This window comes from Primulina tabacum, chromosome 4 (genome assembly GCF_025594145.1).
Source record: "Primulina tabacum isolate GXHZ01 chromosome 4, ASM2559414v2, whole genome shotgun sequence".
Classification (NCBI taxonomy): domain Eukaryota; kingdom Viridiplantae; phylum Streptophyta; class Magnoliopsida; order Lamiales; family Gesneriaceae; genus Primulina; species Primulina tabacum.
The window spans coordinates 48,793,244-48,820,805 of record NC_134553.1 but is presented as its reverse complement, the minus strand read 5'-3'; the positions used below and the strand labels follow the sequence as shown (position 1 = coordinate 48,820,805).

General features: G+C 36.5%; 6 protein-coding genes across 11 annotated transcripts; 1 reads left to right on the top strand and 5 right to left on the bottom strand.

Annotated features, from left to right (window-relative positions):
- LOC142543669 (auxin-induced protein 22D-like) lies at nt 1-1,120 on the top strand. Its single transcript, XM_075651059.1, has 3 exons — nt 1-249; nt 330-529; nt 607-1,120. The coding sequence occupies exons 1-3, from the start codon at nt 65-67 to the stop codon at nt 777-779; spliced, it is 558 nt and encodes a 185-aa protein (XP_075507174.1). The 5' UTR covers nt 1-64; the 3' UTR covers nt 780-1,120.
- Nucleotides 1,121-3,502: 2,382 nt separating this feature from the next.
- On the bottom strand, nt 3,503-6,277 carry LOC142543668 (uncharacterized). Of its 6 annotated transcripts, none has more exons than XM_075651055.1 (7): nt 6,159-6,277; nt 5,659-5,789; nt 5,159-5,280; nt 4,594-4,723; nt 4,426-4,502; nt 4,145-4,337; nt 3,503-4,027 (listed from the first exon to the last, which is right to left on the bottom strand). In XM_075651055.1, the coding sequence occupies exons 2-7, from the start codon at nt 5,717-5,719 to the stop codon at nt 3,906-3,908; spliced, it is 705 nt and encodes a 234-aa protein (XP_075507170.1). In that variant the 5' UTR covers nt 5,720-5,789; nt 6,159-6,277; the 3' UTR covers nt 3,503-3,905. The 6 variants fall into 6 exon arrangements, with proteins under 6 accessions (XP_075507170.1, XP_075507172.1, XP_075507171.1 ...); XM_075651057.1 differs by having other exon boundaries at nt 6,135-6,259; XM_075651056.1 differs by having other exon boundaries at nt 6,082-6,249.
- Nucleotides 6,278-7,243: 966 nt separating this feature from the next.
- Nucleotides 7,244-8,365, bottom strand: LOC142541748 (protein ELC-like). The gene has a single exon (XM_075648216.1). The coding sequence runs from the start codon at nt 8,288-8,290 to the stop codon at nt 7,277-7,279; it is 1,014 nt and encodes a 337-aa protein (XP_075504331.1). The 5' UTR covers nt 8,291-8,365; the 3' UTR covers nt 7,244-7,276.
- A 4,451-nt stretch (nt 8,366-12,816) lies between these two features.
- LOC142543667 (uncharacterized) lies at nt 12,817-16,321 on the bottom strand. Its single transcript, XM_075651052.1, has 4 exons — nt 16,073-16,321; nt 14,727-15,974; nt 14,459-14,642; nt 12,817-13,484 (listed from the first exon to the last, which is right to left on the bottom strand). Exons 1-4 carry the CDS (start codon nt 16,220-16,222, stop codon nt 12,898-12,900), a joined length of 2,169 nt encoding a protein of 722 aa, XP_075507167.1. The 5' UTR covers nt 16,223-16,321; the 3' UTR covers nt 12,817-12,897.
- Nucleotides 16,322-18,072: 1,751 nt separating this feature from the next.
- LOC142543666 (2-methyl-6-phytyl-1,4-hydroquinone methyltransferase, chloroplastic-like) lies at nt 18,073-20,590 on the bottom strand. The gene is made up of 3 exons (XM_075651050.1): nt 19,889-20,590; nt 18,482-18,788; nt 18,073-18,301 (listed from the first exon to the last, which is right to left on the bottom strand). The coding sequence occupies exons 1-3, from the start codon at nt 20,371-20,373 to the stop codon at nt 18,146-18,148; spliced, it is 948 nt and encodes a 315-aa protein (XP_075507165.1). The 5' UTR covers nt 20,374-20,590; the 3' UTR covers nt 18,073-18,145.
- Nucleotides 20,591-21,202: 612 nt separating this feature from the next.
- LOC142543665 (uncharacterized) lies at nt 21,203-27,562 on the bottom strand. Its single transcript, XM_075651049.1, has 14 exons — nt 27,404-27,562; nt 26,587-26,716; nt 26,435-26,489; nt 25,442-25,530; nt 24,413-24,437; nt 24,259-24,297; nt 24,062-24,179; nt 23,744-23,928; nt 23,380-23,656; nt 22,936-23,102; nt 22,596-22,764; nt 22,111-22,449; nt 21,803-21,868; nt 21,203-21,663 (listed from the first exon to the last, which is right to left on the bottom strand). Exons 2-14 carry the CDS (start codon nt 26,662-26,664, stop codon nt 21,309-21,311), a joined length of 1,962 nt encoding a protein of 653 aa, XP_075507164.1. The 5' UTR covers nt 26,665-26,716; nt 27,404-27,562; the 3' UTR covers nt 21,203-21,308.

The following is a 27,562-nucleotide window of genomic DNA, read 5'->3' as shown; positions in this document are numbered from 1 at the left end:
CTATAAAACTTTTCCAAGAACTCTCCCATTAAACAAACCAAAATTCGCACAAGTTAAAAAAAAAATGAAAATGGCAGCCAACGATCTAAATCTGCAAGCAACCGAGCTCCGCCTCGGATTGCCGGGATCCCAAGAATCCGAGCAAAAGCCGCCACCATCTTGCGCCGCCAAGAATACCAACAAGAGATCTTCATCGGAAATGGAGAAAATTTCGTGTCAGCAGCAAGAATGCAGAGCTCCATCTCCCAAGTAAGCCTCCCAGACAACCTTATCACACTGTTATTTATCATTGCATACTGGGATCTAAATATGTGCCCGAATAATCGCAGGGCCCAAGTGGTCGGGTGGCCGCCCGTGGGATCTTACCGGAAGAACGTTCTCTCCAAGAAACTGGAGTCGGATGCATCTGGGATTTTCGTGAAGGTGAGCATGGATGGGGCTCCATATCTAAGGAAGATCGATCTCAATGCTTACAAGAACTACCTTGATCTGCTCAAGGCATTGGAGAGCATGTTCAAGTGCACCATAGGTAAGAAACAAATCCTAAACTCAAGAAACTATGTAGAAATGGATGGTTTTTAAATCTTTATTTGATAACTTTTTCAGGGGTGTATTCGGAGAGAGAAGGGTACAATGGATCTGAATTTGCCCCAACATATGAAGATAAGGATGGGGACTGGATGTTGGTGGGAGATGTTCCATGGGAAATGTTCGTCATTTCTTGCAAAAGGCTAAGGATTATGAAGGGATCTGAGGCTAAAGGATTGGGAGGCCACTAGATTCACACGACCAGGCCAATTAGGGGATAGTGATCACAAGTTTATGAATTTCATGCATGAAAATAAACCCCAAAAAGGATTCTTTTTCATCCATGAAATTCAGTAAGAATCTGCAACTGGGAAATGGCCATGTTTTTGAAGTTTCAAAGGGCTATTTCCAGCCTCTCTCTTTTTAGAAACTGCGTATATATGATAGGGTACTGCAATAATGTATTGAATATGAGATCCCAATGAATCATTTCATTTCATTGTTTGTTTGGATGCATGTAAGTAGATCAACGGTTCATATATAGACTTGTAAAATTACTGAATCAAGAATGAAAGTTCTTATGAACATATAATCCATTTGCATTTGCATCTGGCACGTCCCACATTTCACAAATTTGGAGCAACCAAGATCATTAAACTTGAGACCTAAATATGTCGTTTTAATTGGAAACAACTCAGCAATTTACAAAACACACGCATCCCATCATCCCTATCAAGGGTCCCGGATTCCAGTACCACCACAACTCTACGTACAAAGGTGCTTTTATATATTTGAAAGAGATTGTGTGATTTGTGTTCGTAGAATTATTATAAGTTAAATTACTGAATAATTTAGGTGATATAAAATATCAAGAAATAGATTGGACCGACATATAGAGAGCCGTGTCACATGATCAATATTTCATACGTGAAAATTTCAACGGCTGATCATCACTCTAAGTAACTTGCAGCGGGTGTTTTTACTTCGTGTATGCATACAGAGAGATCAGAAACTAATTCTCAGTCATACTGCAGTAAACATAAGTTATTTTGTAGGAACTGTTAACCAATATCGGAATTCTCGAAAAAGAAATAAAATACTGTAAACTTAAAAAAAAAACATAAATCGGAACAGAAATCAAAGGAAGAATATTGTGAGAAAATACAGCAGACAAAACTAAGTCAGTAAAGACAATCGAGGTCTGTATGAAATACAACGTTCTTAAAACATATTTATCACATGTGATATGTGCTTCAAGGATCAAATTGGACGACTGTTTCTCATGATATAACGGAACAATCGGTAATAACTTAGCACAAAGATACTAAGCAGCGAACTGAAAAAACACATGAACTTCATTATGAGTTGGAGAAGAGCAGCCGGAGACAGAGACAAGAAGCGAGTTGAAAGTAATATGTGAGTGTGAGTGTGCTCGAAGGATTCGAGGTTCGGAACTGTAGTATAAATTCTTATCTTATACAAATTCTGATCTAAAATATCTTCATCTTATACAAATTCTTATTCTTGAAGGCAGGCATGGACCTGTAATATAAAATCTGATGCAAGCGACTGGGCCCCCAAAATTTTGGGCACCAAATTTCAATTTATTTTTACTAGTACAGCAATATAGTTTACCTATGAGCTCATCTCATACAAAATAATTATTAAACAGTGATCTATGATGAAAATTTGAAATCTCGTCCTCCATTTGTCTTTTTTAATCTCACTCATAAGCATTTAACAAGAATCAATAATCAATCCGAAAATACCTCTCTTGTGATTTCCCGCCAAAAAACAAATTCTTCACAATTCTATGATGATCAAGCATGTTATCGCTCGATTTCTATGTTTATTAATATGTTTCGGGCGATTTTACAACATCTGGATGCATAATTTTTGTGATCCATGAAAAGTTGCTCTGTCGAAAGGAATTTTTTTTAGTGGAAGTTGCTCAAAACTTATCTCTGATCAACTATGTTACAAGAATGATTAAATGACCTGACTATGTTATCTATCAAGAAAAAAATGTTCGAGAAAAATGATTATGCAAAGTTAATCAATACTTTCATTTCCAAAACTGCGAAACGTAAAATATTCAAGTAACTACATCTTTGTTCGAAACATGAATTTCATATTTTGTTTGGATGATCTTGGTTTTATTAATATTTGTTGATGACATATTGTTTTTGGGTTATATATTTTGTCTATCTTTTATTTCTAGAATTCATGTTATTTATATTACCATATTTATCAATGTAAATAAATATTAAGCTTTAAGGACATCATATTTTTATGATCGTCTCAGACATAAAAAATCTCAGGCCCGACTTTGCGTGAAAGTCTATTACAATTTCAATATTTAGTCTCAATATCTCCATCTTTACCATCCACAATTTATCCCTGTATCATATTTGTTTCACTAACGTTGTTTAATTCTTTCATTATTAATTTCAAATCCGATTTTAAAAAATATATGTGTATGTTAATTCGTCTAAGCAGATTTTGAGCCGCCTTGCGATTGATTTTTATGATCACGTCTAGAGGTATCGTCTTTGTACAAATTGGGTTGATGAGTGACCCCACACCGCCTGGAGATAACACAATGACTCAACTAATTATATAACAAGTCCAACAATAAAAATAAAAGTATTTTTCAATATTTATCAAAATGTCAAAATCGTTTCTATTTTTTTTGATAAAAACATTTTAAAAAACTGGATTTAATTTAAGTGTTTTTTTAGTCAAACTCTCAAATCATAAATATCTACGACTATATATCATCTATGGTCAGCCAAGTATACTCGAAACTCAAAGAGGAGAAAATTTTCAAAACTTGGTGGTTCTGATGCAAATTGTTCCCAGTGAGACAAAAAACGTTCGACGGACATGTAACAAGAAACCTTACTTCATTTCCCGGTTAGTAACACAATAATTCACTAAATTTATATCAGTTGTCTCCCAGGTACACAAGAACTATACATGTATTCGATATACCGACAAAATATCAAGACAACCAGGAAAATGTGGGCCTTATAATTCAACACATAATGAGCAATTATGCAAAGAAAATAACACAGAATTTAGGCTGTGAGAAAATACGTTGTACCAAAAGACGTGTTCCTGCTCATGTTCGAACAAGAGACCAGATTCGGGACATTCTGGTTTGACAGAGTGCAGAACTCTTAGATGTGGATATGGTGGATCTGAGTAGGGTTCAGAGCAATACTTGCGATTTCTTTAGAAAACACATGGAATTTGAAAGATATCCAGCTAGCTATAAAATGCCAATTCTGAGCATTGAAGCCCCGTGAAAATTTGCCATTTTGTCAGCACTCTTCTTGTGGAAGGTTCGAAAAGAAAAGACAATTGCTAACATCTCATTCATTTTTCATCTGCTTTTGAGCCTGTGCAAGAAACTCCTTGGCATTGTGTGCTACATCCTCCTCAAGTACAGCCTCCAACAATAGGTCAGATCCCCTGAAGTTGTCTCGCTCTATGCCTCGTATGTACATGAATGAACATCAGAAAAATGCGAGAACGGAATAATTGCAACAAAATCAAAGAGGGAAAGTGATGAAAAAAGTAAAGACTTTCAGAAGAATGTAGAGATAGTCACCTTTCGGCTTTGGCAACAATCCAGCACTTTCAGCTGATATGGGAAGCACAGTGAACTGCCCAGACTCATCTGTTAACTCATTCAGAACTTCATCCATAGATTTAACACCCAAGGACGAAGCGTCGGCCAATTTTGCATAAGTCATTGCTTGGCTATGAATGTCACATGGAGATGAGGTAGTTGAACTATGATCCTTAAAGCAACATGCAAGTCATTCACTAAAAAATAATATTGAAAAGTCGACCATCGTCGAGTGTCACAAGTCACAACTACCACAATACCTTGGGCATGGCAATGGTTGTTGTGGTCTCAGCTATAGCTGCTACCTCATCAGGAGGTTTCGAAGTTTCTGTGTCAACTGTGCTCAAGCAATATAACTATACAAGGTCATGCAAAAAGAGGAGGTCTACACAACCACAAAATTAAGAAAAATATGGTGATTTCCTTACCGGATTTAGGCTTTGCAATGTTGTCGACTAGTCTCGTTGTCAATGGACCAGGATTCATGAAAGAAATGGAGCGAATCTCATGGCGTATAGCTTCTAATTGAGCCATCGTATCTTGCAGTTCTTTATGCACCTGTCAGATTTTCCAAGATAATCATACTCAAGAATCAAGATAGACTAAAATTACATTGCTATTTAAGAGCGCTACAGGAAAAAAGCATCACAGAGAAAAAATCTCACATAAACCTGCTAGTATGCTGTAACACCCATCAAAACAAAACATAAAATTATCAATGTACGCATATCAAACATCTATATGCATAAAATCCACTAAGATCAATATATTAACAATGTCATCTTGATGGCCCGGAAAAAAATTACAATTCATGCCCTTCAACAAGTCCTTTTATTCTCATGCGTTCAGTTCCCCTTGTTTCATACACCCCTCGTGCAACATAGCATTTGGAACTAGGAAGTAATAGATAAAGAAATATCTTGGTGGACAAGTACATCCCGTTTAAACAATTGCCTTTTGTGCCTACGGCATGTAAGAGCGAGAAACACAGACCTGGCGAGCTTGAGCTTGCTGCATAACACTTTCAAACTGGCCGCGTGCGATTTGAACATACCCAATCGCACGCCCAGCTAATCTCCCCATTGTTCTTGATATTATTGGTAGATCCTTTGGCCCTAATTTCCATTAAAAATGTTCAAGCTTTAACATAGTAAAAGAAATGTACACCAAATTGTAAACACAAAAACTCATCTAAGACAGTCTCACGGGTCAATTTTATGATACGTATATCTTATTTGAGTCATCCACAAAAAAAATATAAATTTTTATGCGAAAAATATTACATTTTATCGTAAATATGAACACGATCGACCTATCACACAGATAATGCGTGTTAGACAGTCTCACAAGTGATCCAATTGTAAAATCACCAAATTAGCTTATAAGGCCACGATTTTGTCACACTAAAACCAACAAGGCTAAAATTGATCTCAATAATCGAACACAACATCCTGTTAGTAACAACACGTTCATATTAAGAAGAAAGAGAGTACCAATAAGTGCAGCCGCAGCTCCCACAATGAGAAAAAGCTCACCGTAAGAAATCCCAAACATTTTCCAGAGAGTGGCTGTCCAATTTCTCTTCCGAAACGAAAATGACAAACTTTCTCCTTAAGTTTTCGATCTGTAACAGTGATTGAGCTCCAACTCACAATAATATAGTAAGAAACTTGATTAACGGAAGTTAATTTCAGAAGAACCCACAATCAAGCTAACCACATATAGAAATCAAAGCACATATTTCTTGCATTTTGACGATAAAAATTGATACTTAAAATATATCACACAGAAAACCAAATCCATTCTTTTGAAATTTTGAACTTTTACGCCAAGACAGGCAACTTCTCAAGTAGGTATTTATGCAAACATCTTAAAGATACAACACCTACAATATTAGAGTCCAGAATTCACCCTACCAAAAACATTAAAAAGAAAATCTTTCAAACAAAAATGGAGAAATTGCTCGTACAGAAACGGAAGACCGAAGATATACCAATTTTTTTTTTTTCAAATTTCAATGCCCTCTTGTCTTGATCCAATGTTTGGATGGATTTTGGGGAGCCCATATATGAATCGGGTATTAATCCTTCAACTCGAGCAAACCCGATTATGGTTTTGAATAATCCGACCCATTTGGCCAAATCAATTAATTTAATACCAATATACTTCCAAGACTTTAAAAATCCTTTAGACTTAAAAAAAAAAATCAAAAGTCATAAAATCTTTTCATATATAATGCACCCCCGTAAATATATTAATCACGCTCCAACTTATCATTTAATTTTCCCTAAATATTATTTAATTTTCAAACCAAATTACATTTAAAAAATGTACAAATTATTTATTTAATTTCACCGACTCTACATGCTCGTAGATGCATCCAAGTAGTCGTAGATAGGTATTTTAGCTAGCTCGTAAACGAACTCAAGTAGTCGATAGAGAGAAAATCTTGTGGGTTATCACTTACGTTACGAACAAATATTAGATGCGCCGAGAGTTATCTAACGTAGATACTCCGATGCTCAAACTAGAAAATAATTTAAAGATGTTTATGAAATCTCAAAAAATCAAGGTAGAATATTACATGACTTTTTAAAAATATATGAAAATTCATTTTGAATACTATTAGACTTTTAATTATTATATAAAACTGTAGATTGAATATCTCTAAACTTTTAAACGTCACTAAATTAATTAAAAGTCATTGAATTACATAGATTGGATACACAACCAAAATATTTCAAAATTATTTTATAAGATTAAATTTTCATGTTTTCAAATCTTGAGTACACACACGCTTGTTCGTACGTGTTTTCAGGGGTATATATGCTCAAAATTTGAAAATATATGGAGTTAATATATTTTTTTTAATGAAGTTATCAGCAATCTCGGGATTTCGCATGATTACTGTATGCAATATCCCATTTTTTATAATTAATTAAAACAATTATCTACTATGATGTTTTTTTGTTATTTCTATAGCTTAGGATGTTTTGTGTGGTCCTAAAACTTTGGTGTTTTTGAATATGAACAAAAATTATGGCAATACCCAATTCTTGATTTCTTAAGACAATTAAATGAACTATAAATCATGAAAAAAAAGGTATTTATTTACAAAAGTAAATGTCTATTTTTCTTTGTTTCACTCTCAATTTTATTTATCTTTGCCCTACAAAAAAATTGCTCCCTAGCCAAGATCCTCACTTGCTTAATATAAACTTCAAAACTTGCCACCCCTTCTTCAACCGCTCTATCCAACGCATACATCAAATCCTCAAAGGCCAAGTCATTCGCACCTAAATCAATCAAAAGATTTGACTTTTTGTCCAAACCTTCGAAAATATCATCAATTTCACCGTCGACAACATTGTTCTTGTGATTGAATTTTAACCAATTCAAAAGCCTATCACGTCCACCATCCAGTTCCATTGTTCTACCACTTAAACACTTCTTTTCGAGCTCGAGTTCGGATATTCCTGTCTCCATAACCTTACCCCTTCTCTCCAATTCGGCGTGAAGGGCAGATAGGTTCATGGTTTCCTCCTCATTCTTGGCCATGATCGCCTTCATGTCATAGAAAATCGCGCACTTCAACCGGTCCATGGCCTCCATTTTCGAGACTATGGAGGGATGAGCGCATCCGTGGACGTTGGAGTCATAGAAGGGATGATTGTATGAGAAGAGTTTGATCAAATTACGTACCAAGTCCGAGAGATCACACTTGTAGGATAACCAGTTTTCGAGGTAAGAAGAGGTGATGGCGCCCGAATAATCTACGAATGGATGATCATGGTAGATGGGATACATACTATTTCTTGACTCTAGATAGACCATGGGGGCTCTTTGAGGGTAATGTTCATGTATCCAAATGGTTAAAGGGACAGAAGGGGCATCTTTGGAGACACACAACTCACCATTGGCATTGAGAAGAGTAACCTCGGTGCCATCGTTGTGAGTAAATGTGCCAATAGAGGGCTTAAAAGAAGGGAAATCTTGAAATATAGAAATAAAATGTTCTCTAATAATCCATTTTTGATCAGGATCAGTGTAAGATAAGGCCATAGGGCCAGTGCAAAAGAGGGCATCTTCTATGTATCTGATTGAGTTATCAAAAGAAACGGACATTTTTTAGGAGATTGAAGAGGTGAAATTTGTGGGGATTTGGTGCAATGGTTGTAGAATATGTATTGGTGTATTTGTATACTTGGGGTCATTATTTAAAGACTTTGAATAAGTCGTAGTCAACTTCATTGGATAATATGTATAATTTATATTTCATTTTTTGGGATTTCGTTCATGTTGATTTTTATAAAAATTGTTTACTTAATTTTTTTAGAAGAAATTACCTGATAATTTACAAGAGAGAGGGAGAGGGATATTGGGCTATAAATTGTAAGAGTAGGTCTCACGGATCATAATATGTGAGACGGGTCAATCATACCCATATTCACAATAAAAAATAATACTCTTAGCATAAAAAATAATATTTTTTCATGGATGACTCAAATAAGAGATCCGTCTCACAAATACGACCCGTGAGACCGTCTCACACAAGTTTTTGCCAAACTGTAACGACGAGTCGTATTAATTAAATAAGGAGTTGAAGCTGCCAACTTCTTCTAACCATAATTAAATCAGTCAACTTGATTTAGTAGTTGGATTTTACATCACGCAACATTGATTAATTTTTTTCAAAAATTGTTTGTAATAAGAGTCGAATGTTTTGATATGCATAAATATTTTGTTGTTTATCCGTAAACCCTCGAGTGGATTAAATTATTTAATGACCATTGGCTAAAGGACACCCTTGTACCACTGCATCGCATATTTTTCTCCCAATGATTCATTTCTTATTCCTTCTACTTTCTGAATTCATGCAAGTATTCATCACACTGATATCTCTAAATTACAGGAAGTTTATGGCGACAAGTTTCCACTTTATTCATCTTGCTGCAGTCTTATTTCTGCAGTACTTACTGGTTAACTCGGCCACTGATCTTCAGTTAACTGGATTGGAGTCACTTGTGACGTTCGCCATCAAAGAATAACTGCACTTAATGTTTCAAGTATGGGTCTTACCGGAACCATCCCTCTCGAATTCGGAAACCTCTCATTTCTTGTTTCCTTAGACATGAGAAGCAACTATTTCTGCCGGATTCTGCTTAGTGATTTGGCTAGTCTTCGAAGATTGAGATTCATACGATTGAGTTACAACAATTTCACCGGGGAATCCCATTTTTGTTCGGTTTCTTGCCTCAACTTTAGTATCTGTCTCTTGGAAACAACAGCTTTACTGGTTTGAGCTTATTCCTTCTCTCATTTTCTAATGAAACGAAGCTCGAGATGTTGGACGTGTGATTTAATTCTCTTGCGACTTATACCTAACTCAACTCAAGGTAGAGAATTGTCCAAATTCAAATACGCAACTCCCAAAGATTTTATCCAACCGATATGACATATTGACTTTGATAATCCTCTTTGAGCTAACTTTTAGTCCCAATCTTAACAAATTCTTTTCAAAATGAACTCAAGGCTTTGAGCATAGAAGGTAACAATCTTTCTGGTTCCATCCCTTCTTCACTAGTGACCTTGTCAAGTTTAGAGACTTAGATTCTGTCTCAAAATTCAATTCAAGGAATCATACCAGAAGGCATAGGGAATCTGCATAATCTGAATTGGTTGAATCTGGAGAATGTTGGATTAAAGGTGGGCTTTTAGGCTTATGGGCTTTCCATGTGAGTGAGTGGAAATTTGGAAATGTGGGTTTGTCCCACATTGGAAAAATGAAGTGGTATAGATAAGTTATATTGTGTTACACTTTATGGAGGTGTAACTATGATTGGTCAAGAGGCTCTCTCTCGCGCACACAGGCGCAGGGGAGTGCAAATCCTGGGCCCGATTTGCAGTGGAAAAAAGACTTGACATGTGTGCAAGCGTACGAGCGCGACCTGGGAGCGTCGAATGTCGGACCGATCAAGGCAAAATTTGCCTAGCAGTCTATGCCATCTTTTGTTATTTTTTTTCAGTTGAGACCTTTCGCATGGCATAACTGTTGGTGATTCATCTCCCCAACTGTTGGTGCTTCATCTACCATCTTTGAGGCATATTTAAGGCAACCTGTGACCTTTCATATGGATGGTATTGACATGTATGAATAAAGGATGTGCCTAGCCTAGAAAGAGAGACCGAAAAATCCACTTTCTCCTGCTGCTACAGTAGAAATTCTGCTACAGTACTTCTGCTCTGCTACAGTAGAACTTCTGCTACAGTGCTTCTGTTCTGCTACAGTACTTCTGTTCTGCTACAGTCCTGCTGCTACTGCGTGTTCTGCTTCTGCTCTGTTCACTGATAAAGTTCAGGTACTGATTTTGTTCGCTAGCATAGTGCTTTGTGCTGCAACTCTGCTGGTTTGCCCGTTGTATCCTGGGAAACAGACGTCCGCTGAATCCTCGGAGCACATACCGGAGGAGGCGAATCTGTTTTAAGGAAACTGTACAAGCTACAGGCCTCGGTTTGATTTAATTAAGCATTATTCTATTGTTTTTCTCAAGATACTGATTTGCTGGTTTTATGCATTAGTCATACTCTACTGTGAACAGCACGCTTGTTTGGTTTACTGCATATCCGTCCTGTTTTTCCATATATTTTTATCAACAGAGAATAACCACCTTACGAGTTCTATACATTCAGCATCTCCAATATCTCAGCATAGAACTTATATTTTCACACATGTGAGAACCTGAAATTCCAGCAGCAGCAGCAGCAACTAGCAAATTTCAGCAGAAGCTAAAAATTCCAGCAGAAGCTAATATTTCAGAAGCTGTTATTTTTCCAGCAGATTAGAATTCAGCAGCAGCAGCACGAAATTTCAGCAGACAGTTACTAATTCAGCCATGACTTATAATTGAAGCATTTAAAACGGAATAAAGATTGTTAATGACAGATTATGACCATTAATTGGGAGGCTAACAGTCAGAATTTTGCCTATATATAACACTCTCAAACTTCTGAAATGGGTTACACAAATCTTGAGATTATCACTTGAATTTTCGAGCTAAGAGAGTGCTGGTTTTCGAGCAGCAGAATCCAGTAGCAAGAAGAAGCAGATTTCAGACTTCAACCGGAACACTTTTAGCAAATTACAGTAAGTTGGCTTATATATAAATATCTTGAAATCAGTTTGATAATTCTGTTTTAAAGTACAATTTCTGTATGTGTATTTCTGATATATGATTTTGAAGCACTGAAACTCCCTAGTGAACTAATGGTAGGAATATATATTCTGAACATTTCTGAATTCTGATTCTGATTCTGGCCTCACCCCTTAGAGGAGAGAACATATAGGGGACTGATATCAGTTTAGCCATGAAATTCACTAACGTGCTCAGTGCTTACTAATTCTGATTTCTGTTCTAGAACCTGTGATTTCTGAATTCTAGTTTCTGTTATGAAAAGATGAGTTTCTGTATATTATTGTATTACTGTTTCTGTTGAAAATGATTTCGAAAACTGGGAGTTATTCCCGCCCCCGCTTACTGAGTGACAATCATATCACTCACCCACCAAACTCATCTCAGATAAGAACGATGAAGAGTTGTTAGAAGAAGAGGAGCAACTTCAGTTTTGGGGCTGGTGATGAAAATCGTTGTTCTTAGTTCTGATTTATTTTCCGCTGCATCTGTTCAGACATTGTATATTCTGGTTTTACATTTCCGCTGTAAAACATTTATCATTGAGTTTGTATCAGACAATGATTATTATGAATAAAAGACTGATTTCTAAATTTTGTACTTCTGAGGCTTGTTGTTTTCGAATGTAAATTTGAGAGCAACGCCGATGTCAACCAACCTCCGTCCCGGGGCGTGACAACACACATATATATAAATACTTTAGAGTCTTCAAATTACACTTATCTGACCAAAATATTATAATCATCTTGAGATAAAGTGACTCGAACCGATCCAACATGGATAAATTTTTTGGGATGACTGCTGTATAAAAACGAACATAAATTTCAATCCAAAAATCGCTCGAGCAAAACATCGAAGATAATCCGTACCCATCAAAGGCATTAGGCATGTGCCATTGGCAGTGCATCATCGATTGTTTTAATGAACAAAGTCCATAAAACTTGTACTACCCTAATGTTAACCACAGAAACATATATATAACTTTCTACATGGGACTAGCTTAGCTAGGGTTACATCATGAAAAGTAATTAAAGTTAAAATCTCACTATCATACGAATCTTAAGTCCTTGCAACTTTAAATTTAGTCATGTTGTTCCGTACATAAATCATATACACAAAAATTCTCGTGTGTCGAATCTCGAACCCTACTCGTTTTTTTTATGTTAAAAGTATAATTTTTCACTTTAAATGTCAATCGTGTTGACCCGTCTCACGAAAATAGATTCATCAGACCGTTTCACAAAAATAAATTATTTATTTTATATCAGCAGCTTTCATGAGCTGTTGCTGGAGTAGCCACGGCAACAGCTCATGAAATTGCTCTTCTTTTCCCGACTTTGAAAAGTATATTTGTTTCTTCATCACGTGGTAACCCTATTTCTTGAAATAATTTCAGATATTGAATACTAATTAATGGTAACATCATGGGCCCATTTTTATTTTTTCTGAATTTTTTTTAAAATATATATATATATATACACACAAAACATGGTAAAAAACAAGTATCCTTTGAGTAAATAAACCATGAAGAGTTGGGGTTTTTCATTTCCACAAAACCTTCTTCGGGCTCATCCTTGACAATCTGTTTTCAGACGCCAATGCTGCAAGATCCCGTAACGTCTCGCCTATCAAATCCTTGAAAATCAACCTTTCCAGATCCAAAATCGTCTCCGACATCTCCGTCGGGAAATCTTTCCAGCCTGTGATCTCGTCCCCGGTAAAGTCTTTCTTCAACAAGCCACATATTATGTCGTGCATATCTTCAGCATCACCTGGATCACGAATTCTTTGGAATTCTAACCAAACCTTATCAAGGGAAGGTCTTGTGACGTCGTCATCGGTTGTCCAATGAACGCTCTTCCAAGGAGGCAGTCGTCTTATTGATTTAAGAAGTTCGGTAATTGTGTCAAAGACCGCCTTTCTTTGAAGCCTGGAGGCCTTGGATGAGTCCTGTCCTTTCTGAAACTGTTGCTTTTCTAGGAAAAGGAAAAGGTCCGATTCACCTGGGAAAACATTGAATGCACTTATAATATCCGAGATGTAAAGAAAATCCAACTCCTCGGGGGTTTCTTCGCTAATTGGAGAGACCCCAGTACTCCACGTTTCTTCTTCCGCACTACCATAACGATCTGAAAAATCCTCAAACATATTTACACTTGTAAAATCCTTAGGAAAAAATAAAAACCAAATTTAGAAGCTTAAAGCCACTAGCATAGAAGCATTTTCTCAACAGAAAACTGCGAATCTGGAAGTATTCAAGATTCTCGTCTCTATTATCATCTTCAAATGTCTATTTTACATATGTAACGAAGGGCATGCATCCATTGGAATCCTAGTCGAGAAATCGAATCATTAATCCACATACGAAAAAGAAGATATCGGTACATATATGAATGAGAGACATTGTTTGTTTTACAAGGCGGGAAAAGTTGCCTTCACAAAGTCCAAACCAGAATTCCAATCAGCAAGGACCACATGGAACAGTTGTGGTCACTAGTGTGTCTCATTCATGCACAATTGGACTATTTATTAGTCAGTTTTGGTTCCATATTCCAAAAACACTATCAACATCATTCATTTAAAATATCTCCATCCAGACAAATATTCAAACTTGGGATAAAATTATTATGCCAGCCATTCTTTAGGTGAGGGGATAAGCCAGAACGGATCGACTTGTAAAGGGATTTCCTTTCGTCCCCAAAACAAAGAGTCGTTTTTATCTTACAGCAGTGGCAGCTAATCCATGTGAGACCTTGACCGTTGGAGTAAAGGTCGTTGTGATGGTAAACACTGATAGTGAAGACGGATACCCATTCGAGGCCATGGTCCACACCATGTTACTTATAATGCACAAACTTGTCGCATACCCTCCATTAAATTTCACGAATTCGGGATTTTTATTTGGGAATAGTAGGAGAAGATAACTAGAACCCGACATTTCCCGCTTTATGCCTCGACCAAATCAAAGAGTGCAGTCTTGATTGAATTGGATGGAGAAGCTCATGTACTAAAAAATATTAAAAAGAATGGTTCTTGGGCTTTTAATTTAGCTTTTCCGTTTAACTAAATCATCAAGAATTAGTGTAGGAGATTCAATAATTACCTTTAAAATGAATTTTACGCTTCGATGTGATGGGGGAAGGGGTGAAAGAACCATCCCTGTATAAGGAGGAGTCAAGAACAGAAACTGGGCTTGGTTGCATATCTGCTGCGGCAGTCATCTCTGCTATGCTGTGAAGCAGCTTATCACATCTCTCCAACAAAGTCCTCCCCTCTGTTCTTGACCTCTGGAATTCATTAACAAACATTAATTGAGTGAAAACTGACATTAATCACAGGATTTATGATCATAAATCAAGAATGTGAATCACCTCTGTATCAGTGGATGTACTCAAGCTACTTCCAGAAATGGAGGCAGATTCATCCTCTCCTGAATTGTTTGCTTTCTGATCATCTTTACCAGTTGCTTTCTTGCTCCGGGGAGGTCGGGAATTGGTCATTGGATCTGACCCGGTTATCCTTGCGTGGAGCTTCGGGGGGAGAGCCGGAAGGACACGGCGGTTGTCTGTTAACTCGTTTGCTCTCCTCTGAGTTTCGGAGCTCAGAGGTTTAGGTTTAACCAGCAAGTTTGGCCGCCTGGCACGCTGCGGAATCTGCGGAGGGGAGTTTTCGACTGGAAAGGAGTAATTCCGACGAAATTGCCGTTCTGGGCTTCTACCATTTTCCGGCGGATACTCATTTTCCATTCTCCGGTGAATCGGCGGAGTTATTGATGATCTAGAAGGTTTCATCACAACTATAGGCGACTCGTCGTACACGAATTTCTGGTGGCGGGTATGAGGATTTCGCTCCGCCGGCTTCGTTGAGTGCAAGAGTCCCTTGAGTTTCAGAGATTCGAGGATATTTTTCAAGGTTTCTAAATCTTTAGTGGGTTCTTCGATACCTCTCATTTTCAATCTCTTCTTGATCTCTCCCTGAGCTGAAACATTCTGCTTTGGCTCCGGTAAATTGTCAACTGAATCGAAGAAGCTCTTGGCATGCTGAGCTGCCTTCCATGGCGATAAGTTAACGCCATTATAGTCATTTATCGAGGAATTCTTCGTCGCCGCACTGTTTAGCACTTCGTGACCGACAATGGGAGTATGCGATTGATTTTTCTGTTTGACGGGGAAATTGTTACTCTCCATGATGAATCGAGAGTGTAGGAAACCTCGGGAAACTCCTGATTCTGAAGAGGACCGCCGGAGCTCCGGCTTCTTTTCAGATTCTGAAGTATTCAGCGAATTCCGCATTGGCTCCAAGCCCATCAGCTTGGCAATAAGATTATGCGATCCGTACACTTGGGTATCAATGGCGACGCCATTCGACGGCGGTCGAATAGCAGCGCTTGAGCGAATCTCCTTCAAATGGAGTCCTCCCTTTTCATCGGCGGTTGCCCTGCTGTCAAGTGAAAGCCTCGGAGTTTCTTTGGATAGCTTAAGTGGCAACTCCGCCGGCGGAAACCACTGTTTCATCCGCTCCGGGGTCGGCAGGACCTGCTGTTTCGGTTTTCCCGACTTCCTCGAATGAACCGGCAATGCTTCAACTGATACCACCGACTCCAAAACTGTATCAACAACCTAGAAAAACATCACGAATAAAAAAAAAAAAAAGAAACCTCAAACAACGCTTTAGAATGAATAGATAACAAAAAGGTAAAGAGTGTCGAGTCAAAAACCGGCGGGGGAAGGAGGCGCTTGGTGGAATGGAGGCGTTTCCCGGACAAAATCTGGTGGCGATCAAAAATCTGAAGAAGACCCGTCATGCAACCCATCTGTTTGTCCATCTGGTTCTCCATGTTCAGCTCAGGAACGAACCCAGTCGCCATTCTCCGGCCACAACCAGCTCACGTACACATGCAAGAGGAGAGCAGATGGCGGGGTTTTGTTCAAGCTAAAACTGACATTCGGGGCTTGTACTTAATTTGTAGCTGCGCCTCGGTTCCAAATGAACCGCCACGTGGCACTAGATAAAAAAAAGTCGGACTGACAAAAAAACCCGAAAATCTGCCAACCCCAATCCCGGCTCACTCCCCTCCCGAATAGATCCCGGCTCACATTTTTCAGTCCCGATTAATTCGAGAGAGATCGACTTTAATTGTCCGAACGGTGAAGTCATTTTCTATTTTTCGTAAAAAAATATTGACGATCATATTTTTATAACGTCAGATTAATTAGTTTTTAATAAATAATTAAAAATAAATTTTAAATTTTTAAAAAATTAATAAAAATAAGAAAAAATAAAAAATGTAATTATAATTATGTTTATTTTTAATTATCACAAAGACTTCATCGAATATATTTTAAATTTATATAGAGATACATAATGAAATTCGTTGATTAATCATGTGTAATTTTTAATTATATGTATTTTGTTTTTTAGCTATTTTTTTGCGAGATTGGCTGTCTTTTTACGCTTTTGTCCGAATAAAAAAAAATTCACGCTTCGCTCTTAATCTACATTTTTTCTTACTTTTCATAAATGATGGATATTACTTGTATGTTAGGTATATTTGTTTGTACACATATTTATGCAAATACTATTTATGGATTAAGAATGTAGGACTACACTTGTCGCATGACCAAAATATATATGTGATGGTTAGTGACGTTCAACTCATATATTTTAAATCGTGCAATAATTCAAGTATCACATGTTGATCGCTCTACTTATCTTCTGACGTATATCATTTTTTTTTATGGGAAAAAGTTAATATATCTAGCTACTTTATGAACTTGAAAATGTTTCTTCATCGCACGTTTCTGGTTAGTGGCATTTCGAGAAAACTTGTGGAATATCGACAAATTAGATTTTGTAATATTAACATATTTTTATGGGCTTTTAGGTATTCAATTTTATAAAAACCACAAAAAATCTTTTATCAAATCAAAATTTTAATTTTTTTTCAACTTAATAAAAAAATATCTTACAAATTTATGTCAATAAATTCACAACTTATATAAAATTTCCACATCCCATCCTTTCCTAAGATTTTAAAAATTATTTAAGATGTTTCTTTTCTTTATTTATAATTCTACTTATGAATTTATAAAAAATCTTATAAGAAATGTCATATCTCAACTACTTCTCTAAATTTTTAGAATCGCTAAAAAAAATTATTCTTACCTATTCTTTTTTAATTATATAATATTGCTTTAATCTTAATAATAAATAGTAAAATAAATAATTTAATTCAAAAATATATACACGCAAGTAACGGAATGCGTGGATGATTAGTCACTATTATTATTGAGTAAATTCTGGAGGTCTAATAAATAATATATAAACGTTAAAATTAATATCATTAGCATATAGTGGATGTCAGATAAAAATCGGAAAAAAAAAATTATGTTAATATTTTTAATTAATGAAAAGTAACTTCTTTTAATTTTACATAAATTTTTCATAATCATATAAATTTTTATTGGTATTACACATATGATTAATAAAAAATATATAAAAAGATTTCTTCCAGATAAAAACCACAAGAAATGCACACTAAGAACCTGGTAGGAAAGTTGGGAAAATGAAATTATATTTCTTAACATTTTATTACACGACAACTTCCATCTTCCCGTTAAAAACATGAAACAACCTAGTCTACTGGTCTTCAAACAAGACAGCATAACTTACACTAAAACCCCCCATTAGCAGAACTGAAACTGGTTTTTTTTGAAGGAAGGGGATAGCAGAAGACTATAAGATAAGAAGCCCCGACACGAAGAAGAAACGAACCGGCTTGGGTACACATCTATATAGGCTGGCCTTTTGGAATAATTTGATCTTTGAGCCACATGTAAATCGGCACCAGTACATAATATGTAGCCGCGATAGCACCAACAAGGAACCGTACGAGAAACATGAATGGATTTACTGGTTTTGAGATGTCTTCTGCCTTGGGACCAAGCTGCAATTGTAATGTGTATAAACGTTATTCAACGAGTAACTAAGACATTGGACTAAAGTGAAAATGTCAGATGACCATCGACGGAAAAGAACTAAAGAAAAAATGGTCTAAACTCTGAAGTTGATTGTCAAGAAGAGTAGCATTAAGAGTGCTATATATAGAATGATACAAGAAAATTACCTGCAAAGGAGAGTCTCCAGATGCAGGTTTTACACCCGTAACGGAACATCCCATGATCAGCCCATGTCTGCGAACCCCACGATACCATTTTGGACCAATTCTCTTCAGTTTAACATCCTTGAATCCTGCCTTTTCAAACCATTCAATGTACTCTTCCTCCTTTGGGAAGAGCATCCACACATCTGCAAAGAAGCGAGATAACCAAAATGTTGGATGCACAGGCCCAACTAGGCATGCCTTTCCCCCAAGTTTCAGAACTCTGTAGGCTTCCTTGATCCCACGTTGCGGGTCTGGCCAGTACTCAATACTGAAAAGATGCACAAAATCATTGAACTTCAGTAAGATTTTCCAAGAAATGCCTCTTCACGATGATGAAAAATTTCTAGTTGAAAAAGTATTTGCTTAAAATAGTGGTAACTGTATGCTAATGTTTCCACATTTTCTCATAATAAAGTGTCAGAATATCCATAAGTTGCTCGAATTCAACAAGTCCATTCCCCTCGACTTTTGCTTTGACTTGAAGATAACTTTTCATTTACAAATTCATAAAAGGAGGAACCAGGAAAGCGGTTAAAATCAATAATCACACAAGATAACATTTAATAGTTCACAAAAATCCTTCTGCATCAAAAGACACTGACCAGATCAGTTGAAATGTTAGTAACATAATTAAACTAGCACAAGAACGTCCATATGCAACATCTCTGTACAAAAATAAAAAGCAACACATGGTTCGAACAAAATTTTAGACAATCAAACAAAACTTGCGTAATAAAACCAATCAATAACCACAAAACATCATTCCACTACATTCCCTCATAGGCTCCTTGTCTGTAGCCTTGGCAAGCTGTTGAGGTGACAGGTCCAAAGAATTGTAACATTCTTAGCTTCCACAACATTGACCATTCCCGAGCCTCCACCAACAGCAGCAACATTCATACCACTATTATTCAAAATTTAATGATTGTTCCTATCAATGTACAAAATTTGCCGTTTTGAAAGTATTGGCTTCAAAGTTCAAACAATTCCAACTCTTGTAAATGATTCTACAGTCTTGTTATAATTAAGTCTCATACTATCAAGTGGCTCAAAATTCAATCCTCTGAACTCTTGTTTTGACCTGAGGAGAAGAGAACTTTTCGTGTACGAATTCACTCTCCGAGGAACAAAGAAAGCAGTTGAAGTTCATAATAATCAAGTAATGCTAACATTTCAATGTTCCCAAATGCTTCTACATTAAAAAATCACTAACCAAAACAGTTGAAATATGAAACATAATTAAACTAACAATTTGCACAATCTCCAAAACGTAACATCTCAGTTCAAGAACTAAAAGAGAGATATTATTGAAATCAAGCTTTAGGCAATCAAACAAAAACTTGATGCATAACAGCATTCAAGAATTACCTCCCCGCAGACACATATCTATCGGCGTAATCCGTTTCGAAAGGTAGATCCTCGGCATCACCCTCCATTATCCTACATTCCTTCAAAGGCTCCTTCTCTTTAGCCTTGTTAAGCTGGTGGGGTGACTGATCAAGAATTGTAACATTCTTGGCATCCACAAACTTAACTATTCCCAAAGTAGTGAAACCCGTGCCTCCACCAACATCAACCACAACCAAGTTTCTATCACTCAAATCAGCTGGATCTAAGGCCTCATCCCTCATGTCGTCAGTCCAATGACAAGGGTTTATAATATGGTCATACACAATTGACAGAAACCTATAAAACCAAAAGGCCTCTTTCTTGTGTTGTATGAATCTGGGCTGTGAAACTGGCCTGGAGACTGAAACACTGGACTTGGGAGAGATCAGGGCTTCCTTCTTGGGAGGAGCGATCCTTGTTCTGAGAACCGGATTTTGAGCTCCATGGAGCACTGAAGATGCCATTAAATCACCAAATAGAAAGCACCCAGAAGTAAAAAGTTTCGATCTTTGAGATTACTTCCAATAATGTGAAGCATTCCCAACTAATTTATAAGCGAAAAACTCTTCGTTTCTTGTGGAAAAAAAGGCATTGAATGCCACGACTAGTCAGGAATCCACGGCGCTTTAAATTTGTGTGGGCGTCTGTAGCTCGTAGAGACGGTAATAGTTCTTGGCCATACCATTGGGCTTGCTTTTGATTGGTTTTATTTTTATATAGCCTTGCCTATTAAATAGTTTTCATTATTTTAACGTAACAACCTCAAAATCATATTTTAAAAAATAGCATAGCCTTAAGAAATTCTCTCTTTCCATTGGTTTTTTGCACAAATTATTATAAATTAAAAACATCAACATTTTGTATAAAAAAAATACAATAAATTATTAACAAAACATTAGATTCATCTATTATTCGTTAAAACATATTAATCTTATTAAAATATCGAACATATTTTAGCTTGTAATGAGTTTTCTCACAGCGTTCATAAAAATAAAATATTATTATAATAATTAAATTCGTAAACATTTTGGAAGAGATGATTTTTACAAATTAATTTTTTTGGAGTCTGCAGTATTACTAATTTGTATTAAATAGTATTATTATTTTTAATTCAATTTATAATACTATTAATTCAATAATCCTTTTTTTATGTTAATATAATTCTATTATGTTTATAAAACTATCAAATTGTAGTATTGATTAGTGTATAATTATATTATTAGAAATCTCCTACATCAGCCACAAAATAAACAGGCCAGCAAACTAATAATATCTAAAACAATGCAAACAAAATCTCAAATAGGATTCTTAGAGACGAAAAGATAACCGAAGTGTATCAATATCACAACACAAACCAAGTATCAGAGTCTAAGATAATTTGTCCAACCATCCCCAATCGCTAATTTAAGGCCTCCTGTGGACTCAAATCGTCATATGATACTAAACCCCTTCGTCCACCGGGGCTGAGTGAAGGGGATGACGGCTTCACTGGACGGTTTCTAGGAGCAGCTGCACCAGAAGATCTAGATCGAGATGAACTACGGCTCCTGGAGCCTGAAGGAGACCTTCCCCTGACACGTGTGGGTTCATTATTCCTTTTTGGGCCAAGACGGGACTTTAATTTGTCACTGACTACAGGGCGCCTATCTGCAGGACTGGGACTGCGAACAGGGTTTCTATTATGGTTCCTGTCACGACCACGGTAGGACACAGGGCTTCGAGAAATAGACCTGCTCCGGCTCCTCCTTTCATATCTAATATGAATGACATTAAAAATGAATGCCTACCTTGGTATATAATAACATTTCAGAAAGACCAAAATTTGCCAAAATGGGGAAAGGGTGTTGTGAGTGAAAAAGGTGGGTGGGTGTGCGGAGGGTGGGATAGTCAAACCTGGGTGGGCTCCTGCGCCTTCTGGGTGGGCTCCTGTAATTTCTTGGTGGTGAGCGTTCTGAATATCTGAAAAATCGTCACAATTCCAAAAAACGAAACTAGAAATCGTGAGACCGAATAACATTTAAGCGTGTAAATAAGCACGGAGATGAACAGGCAGGTTTACAATCGCTTTAATCCATAATTAGTGGCCAACATTAGAGTTCATCTAGATAACATTTAAATCTACAAATATTGCACAACATGCTAAGCAGAGGGTGGAAATGTAACATCGCAAATCCAAATTTCGTTAGGCGTCAGAAAATTACCTGTCATGGTACCTTCGAGTGTTTCTTCCACCATAACTATAAGATCTATATTCTGGAGATGGTGTACGATATTTTCTCACAAAGGAGTACCGTTCAGTAAACCCCCGCCCTTTTTTAATGCGCTTCTGAGTTCCACCCGGAGAGCGGCTTCTAGAAAAATTTCGACCTTGACTAGATGCAGAAGGTTGAGGTCCTTTGTTTGAAGGACGTTCTACAGGACTCCTTGAAGGATTTTTCTCAACTTGCTGGTCAGAAGCTCTAGGAAATTCATCATTATTTTGGAGTCTAGGACTTCTGCTCGGAGTGCCATGAGTACTAATTCTTTGCCTTCCATGAGGACTAAGAATAATTTAAAAAATAAAAAATAATTGCGATCAACATCCCAGAAGGTCAACAATAATATAATCATTTTCGAAATTTGGTGTTTTACGTTGTAAAACTCAGTGTATCATGAATAGCTGCGAAAGCATGCGTTGATAAGCTACCTGAATCTTACTGACCCATTAGTTTTGTGAATTTCTCGGGAAATTTCACTCTTGTTGAGATCTGCCCCATGTCCGTTATTCAAAAGATTATTATTTTTCAGAGAAAACTGTCCCTCTTCATCAGTTGATGTATCCCTTGTGTGCGTCTGTTTCACATCATTTAGCTGCACTGTAAATCCAAAGAAAGGACAGCTGAATTTTACTCTTTAACTTCAAATATCTAGTCGCATCGTAAAAAAAACAGATACTACATATAGTAATACAAAACTAAATTTGTTTCGTTCCCTAATTGAGATATTTGAAACATTGAAATCATTTATTCACAGCAGCAACAAGATACCAAGACTTTGACCTGCTGGCTTCTCCCCTTCTTTGCTCAACATCTTGGTTTTATCTGAAGATTTGCCCCTAGTCCTATTTTTTGCATCAGAGCTGGCGCTTTTGCTACTGCTGGTGCTACTGCTACCACTGCTGTTACTATCAGTATCACTAGAGCTTTCCACATTCCTGAGAATGAATTTGATAGGACACGTATCAATGAGAACTAGATCGGCAATATTAATGGTAGATAAATTGTGCCTCAAAGATTTGAATTCAAGATTTTGAAGGAGATGAAACAGTAGAACAGTTCCACTATCCTTTTTTTAACCACCTTTTGAATTAGTCACATCCTTGGCATTATATCCAGGAATTAAAATTAGTTCGTCATATTATAAAAGATCAGGGGCAAACATTATTCTCATGCTTGCCCCGATAAAATTAGATAAAACTAAGCTAAAAAAACCTTTTAGACTTCCGTTTTGATCTTCCATTGCGTTGAGCTATTCTCCTTTTTTTCCCACGTTGGTGTCTTTCCCTTGTTGTCAACTTCCTCTTCTTCCTCCGTCTCCTATCACTGGATGAACTAGAAGAGTAAGTGTCAGACTCAGAATCAGTGTCAGAAGAGGAATCTGTCTCTGATGAAGAGGAATATGAGTCTGTATCCGAAGAATCGGATGAGGAGTATTGCCGTCTTCTCTTTCTTCTAAGATCTTTAGGCGATGCTTTTTTATTACCTTTTCCTACATTGTGTCACAAGCTAACATTTAAAAAACAAAAATGATAAAGAATCTAAAAGTCAACCACCTAACTCAAAATCGAACAGATACCTTTCTTTACTTCAACCTTTTTTGACCCAACTGAATTTCGCTTCTCAGTCCCAGATGTCTCGCGACTCTCACCACAATCCACAATTTTTACAAACCCAGATGGTTTTCCATCAGCCGTTCCTATCTGCTCAACTTTCTTAACAATTTCCATTCCTCTCACAACCTTTCCAAAAACAACATGTTTCCTGCAACATATAAGGAAACAATCACAAATCAGTTTTGCGATCACATCCGATTTTGCATACCCCGAGACCAAAATAAGGATGAAGGAAATCATCACTTTAACATATTTGACTAACTAAGCATATAATCACATACCCATCCAGATGAGGTTGGCGTTTAAATATTATAAAGAATTGAGATCCATTTGTGTTTGGTCCACTATTAGCCATGGACAGAAAGCCAGGCTCGCTATGATCCAACTTAAAGTTTTCATCTGCAAGCAAAGAATAAATATGTAAATCATCATTAAAGAATGAGACAACTACATAAGCCCAAGCATACAAAAAAATCACCAGCGAATTTCCCTCCATAAATGCTTTCTCCACCAGTGCCTGCAAACCACTAAAAGGTTGGGCCTTACAAGTCAAGGAATGAAGAAGGAAGTTATACTAACTACCAAGCATCTGTCTCAAAGTACAAGAAACTGAACTGAGAAGAAAAACGTACCATTTCCTTGGGAAAAATCCCCACCCTAAAAAGAGTGAAAAACAGATTAACAATTCCAAATACTATCAACATACCTTGTAAAGCTAAAAGCATTCAATCACAGAAAAGGTAAGTATGCACGAGTTTTCCCCTAGTCACCATTCTGAAAAATATTCAAGATAACAGCAAAAAAATAGAAATAATTTTCTTTCTAGCCGATTATGTCCTTTCGACAAGATGGAGAAAGAGGAATTTTAAAACAAATCACCAGCATACTTTCTATAAATTTGTTGCATTGACAAGAATTGCACATTACATGAAGACTTGAGAAATGCTGAGAAAAAGAACCTTATAAAAAATAAATATGTTATCATTATCTTTCAATTTATTATCTCATTCATCGTCATCTCATCTCGCTATCATCTCATCAGACTAGCCCAGCGGCGCTTAAGTCGAATTATCTACTATGACATAGCTAAAATTCCACACCGTTATTTTATTTGTCCAATTGATACAAAAATTATTATAGAAAATATGTATTGTGGGTAACTTTACACATCTCGGATCAAAATATAATCATGTATATATTTTTGATAAGATCAATTCAGTTACTATAGATCTCTGTCCCTGCCACACACGCACTGCCCTCGGGAACAAATGAATCATGAAATACTTGTTCTTGCTGCCCAAGTTGCAATATGTTGCAGCTACTATGAAAAACAGAAATTCGAGAAATGAAAACTATTTGCAAATCAAACAGAGTAACAAATTGACAGGACAATAAATGCATGAGTCAATCTTAAGGGTCCAGGGTCCTTTTAGGTCTAAATAAAAGAATCAGACATGACAAGAAACTAGATAGGGAAGAACATTACAAATCCTCTCAGACACTCAGATAAGTGAGCAAATATGAATCCGAGCTAACTACTGTGAAAGCATAACAAAAATAATATGCATCCATGAAAACTAACGAAAAGACAGCAGATAAAAAGGAAACATGAATATGCTCTTCCGCAAATAACTGTGCTGTATAGAACATCGAGACCATACTTGTGTCATGAATCCTCTAATTATCCTATGAAATATGGAACCCTTATAGTGCAGAGGTTTCCCCGTTGAGACTCCAATGCCTTTCTCACCTGCATGACATAAGTATGATTGACCAATGAAAAAACTTTCAGTGAACCCTATAATGTCTACTCCAATCAAATCTCAACATAGAAAGTTAAGATATGAGAGAGAATAAAGAGAAACCACATTTTGACTCCCATGAAAACTACGCCCCAAAGGTTAATCATTAACTACTAACTATATCATTCAAGTATGTGAATGTTAGTGAATCTAACAATCTTAGATGATCAAAAGTTCTATTGTGCCTTACTACTTTTAAAGCAACAGTTCATTTTTATTCTTACTCACCATTTTCCTAGAGATTTCCAGGAAGACAAATCTCTGTGAAGTACTGACTGATGGAGAATTGAAATGTTGTGCAATGATTCTAATCATATATTAATTTTCAACCGCAAACATGTTACAAACAAATAAAATAACTTATGATTATGAAATTATATTTCATATAGTTGTCATTTTATTGCAAATGAAACAAAAATTCATGTGCAATTTAGTTTTGACTGTATTAAATATGTAACATAGCTACTTGTGGGCATTGCTTACTAAAACAGCATAACAATTTCTTTTCACTTACAGTATGTTACTTCAAAATAGATATAATAAAATTCAAAATTTAAACCCCAAATATCCACTTAGTGTATTTCAGATATGTCCCACTCTTTTGAATCAGAGACCAGAGATAGTAGAGGAATTAGTTATTGATTTTCTTTCAACTTCCAACTTGGGTATGCAGAAATATATGCTTGGTGAAGAATACTACTGACATTCAAGTATCAGTATGCATCAAGACACCGGTACTGCGATACATAAATTTGTAAGATCATTTCTCTAAAGGTATTGCTAATGCTATCATCCAAGCAAAAAGTAGAGAGAGCATTAATGTTGACAGTGCACATCAGCAATATACTATACCAGTGCAAAGTGCCCGAAAATTTTCTGCTGTCTTGGGCACAACATTGGCAAACAACTGCATTCCATCAAAAAGTAGAACGAATAATTAAGAAAAAGGCAAGATGATATACAAAGATACAAGGTTATTGAAGGTCTTATGGTAAAGGAATCACCTCAATAACAATTTTTTCCCCGGGTCCTCCATCGATGGATACATCCAAGTAAACTAGTGGATTATCTATTTTCTTCATAGTTTCTCAACACTATGATGTTATCACTTAGGCAGAGGGATTGGCTGCAATACTTGAAAAGGATTTAAATAGTAACCCGTGTTCTAAGAGTTCCTCATGCATAATTCTGAGTTGTTAGTTACCAAAAAAGTAGAATTAAAGCAACATTTGGTACTCAGTAAATAAGAATAAAATAATTGACATGAACAACAATATTGAAATGAAAATGTAAACTATTGGCACCAACCAAAAATGAGTGAAGGAATGATGTAATGAAAATCTGGATGTCAAAAACAAGTAAAAAGGTATTTTTTTTAAAAAAAAGGATTATAGCCGTAGCTGGAAGCACATCGCAGTAGGTGACATAACAAAAGCATAAAACCTTAAGCCCAGAATCATAAATCAGAAAATACAACTGCCGAACTGGAGGACGAGAGAAATTGAGCAGTTGTCCGCAAAAATGGCAAAAAAAAAACCGCTAGAAACATCAAAACCATAGCAAGAACATTGCAGAGAAATTACAATCTTCGATTCACAAAAACCCTAAGCATAAAACCTTAAGCCCAGAATCATAAATCAGACAACTGCCGAACTGGAGGACTAGAGAAATTGAGCAGTTGTCCGCAAAAATGGCAAAAAAAACCCGCTAGAAACATCAAAATCATATCAAGAACATTGCAGAGAAATTATAATCTACGATTCACAAAAACCCTAAACCCTACTACTCGAAACATTCCTGAGCAATAAACAATGAATTTACCAAGTAGAGCACCAGTCTTTCTCGTGCGGAATCACGAGTAGCTACGAAAGATTCAGAGAAAAACCGAGGGAGCCCCTTCGTGCAGAGAAGATTGGGCGTCGGCGGAGCTAGACAGTACTGAAAAAGTGAGGTCAACAGATTGATGCATAACTAATATAA

Excerpts from the sequence above, each read along its gene's own strand:
- LOC142543669 (XM_075651059.1), top strand. The coding sequence starts at position 65 with ATGAAAATGGCAGCCAACGATCTAAATCTGCAAGCAACCGAGCTCCGC. Across the intron at positions 250-329 it reads TGCAGAGCTCCATCTCCCAA|GGCCCAAGTGGTCGGGTGGC; the intron begins GTAAGCCTCCCA and ends GAATAATCGCAG. Across the intron at positions 530-606 it reads CATGTTCAAGTGCACCATAG|GGGTGTATTCGGAGAGAGAA; the intron begins GTAAGAAACAAA and ends TAACTTTTTCAG.
- LOC142543668 (XM_075651055.1), bottom strand. The coding sequence starts at position 5,719 with ATGTTTGGGATTTCTTACGGTGAGCTTTTTCTCATTGTGGGAGCTGCG. Across the intron at positions 4,724-5,158 it reads AGCAAGCTCAAGCTCGCCAG|GTGCATAAAGAACTGCAAGA; the intron begins GTCTGTGTTTCT and ends AAAATCTGACAG. Across the intron at positions 4,338-4,425 it reads CAACCATTGCCATGCCCAAG|GATCATAGTTCAACTACCTC; the intron begins GTATTGTGGTAG and ends TGTTGCTTTAAG.
- LOC142541748 (XM_075648216.1), bottom strand. The coding sequence starts at position 8,290 with ATGTCCGTTTCTTTTGATAACTCAATCAGATACATAGAAGATGCCCTC.
- LOC142543667 (XM_075651052.1), bottom strand. The coding sequence starts at position 16,222 with ATGGCGACTGGGTTCGTTCCTGAGCTGAACATGGAGAACCAGATGGAC. Across the intron at positions 14,643-14,726 it reads GTACATCCACTGATACAGAG|AGGTCAAGAACAGAGGGGAG; the intron begins GTGATTCACATT and ends AATGAATTCCAG. Across the intron at positions 13,485-14,458 it reads GCGTAAAATTCATTTTAAAG|ATCGTTATGGTAGTGCGGAA; the intron begins GTAATTATTGAA and ends AGGATTTTTCAG.
- LOC142543666 (XM_075651050.1), bottom strand. The coding sequence starts at position 20,373 with ATGGCATCTTCAGTGCTCCATGGAGCTCAAAATCCGGTTCTCAGAACA. Across the intron at positions 18,789-19,888 it reads AGATATGTGTCTGCGGGGAG|TATTGAGTACTGGCCAGACC; the intron begins GTAATTCTTGAA and ends GCATCTTTTCAG. Across the intron at positions 18,302-18,481 it reads CTGGAGACTCTCCTTTGCAG|CTTGGTCCCAAGGCAGAAGA; the intron begins GTAATTTTCTTG and ends TTACAATTGCAG.
- LOC142543665 (XM_075651049.1), bottom strand. The coding sequence starts at position 26,664 with ATGAAGAAAATAGATAATCCACTAGTTTACTTGGATGTATCCATCGAT. Across the intron at positions 26,490-26,586 it reads GGGAAAAAATTGTTATTGAG|TTGTTTGCCAATGTTGTGCC; the intron begins GTGATTCCTTTA and ends GATGGAATGCAG. Across the intron at positions 21,664-21,802 it reads AGGCGCAGGAGCCCACCCAG|ATATGAAAGGAGGAGCCGGA; the intron begins GTTTGACTATCC and ends CATTCATATTAG.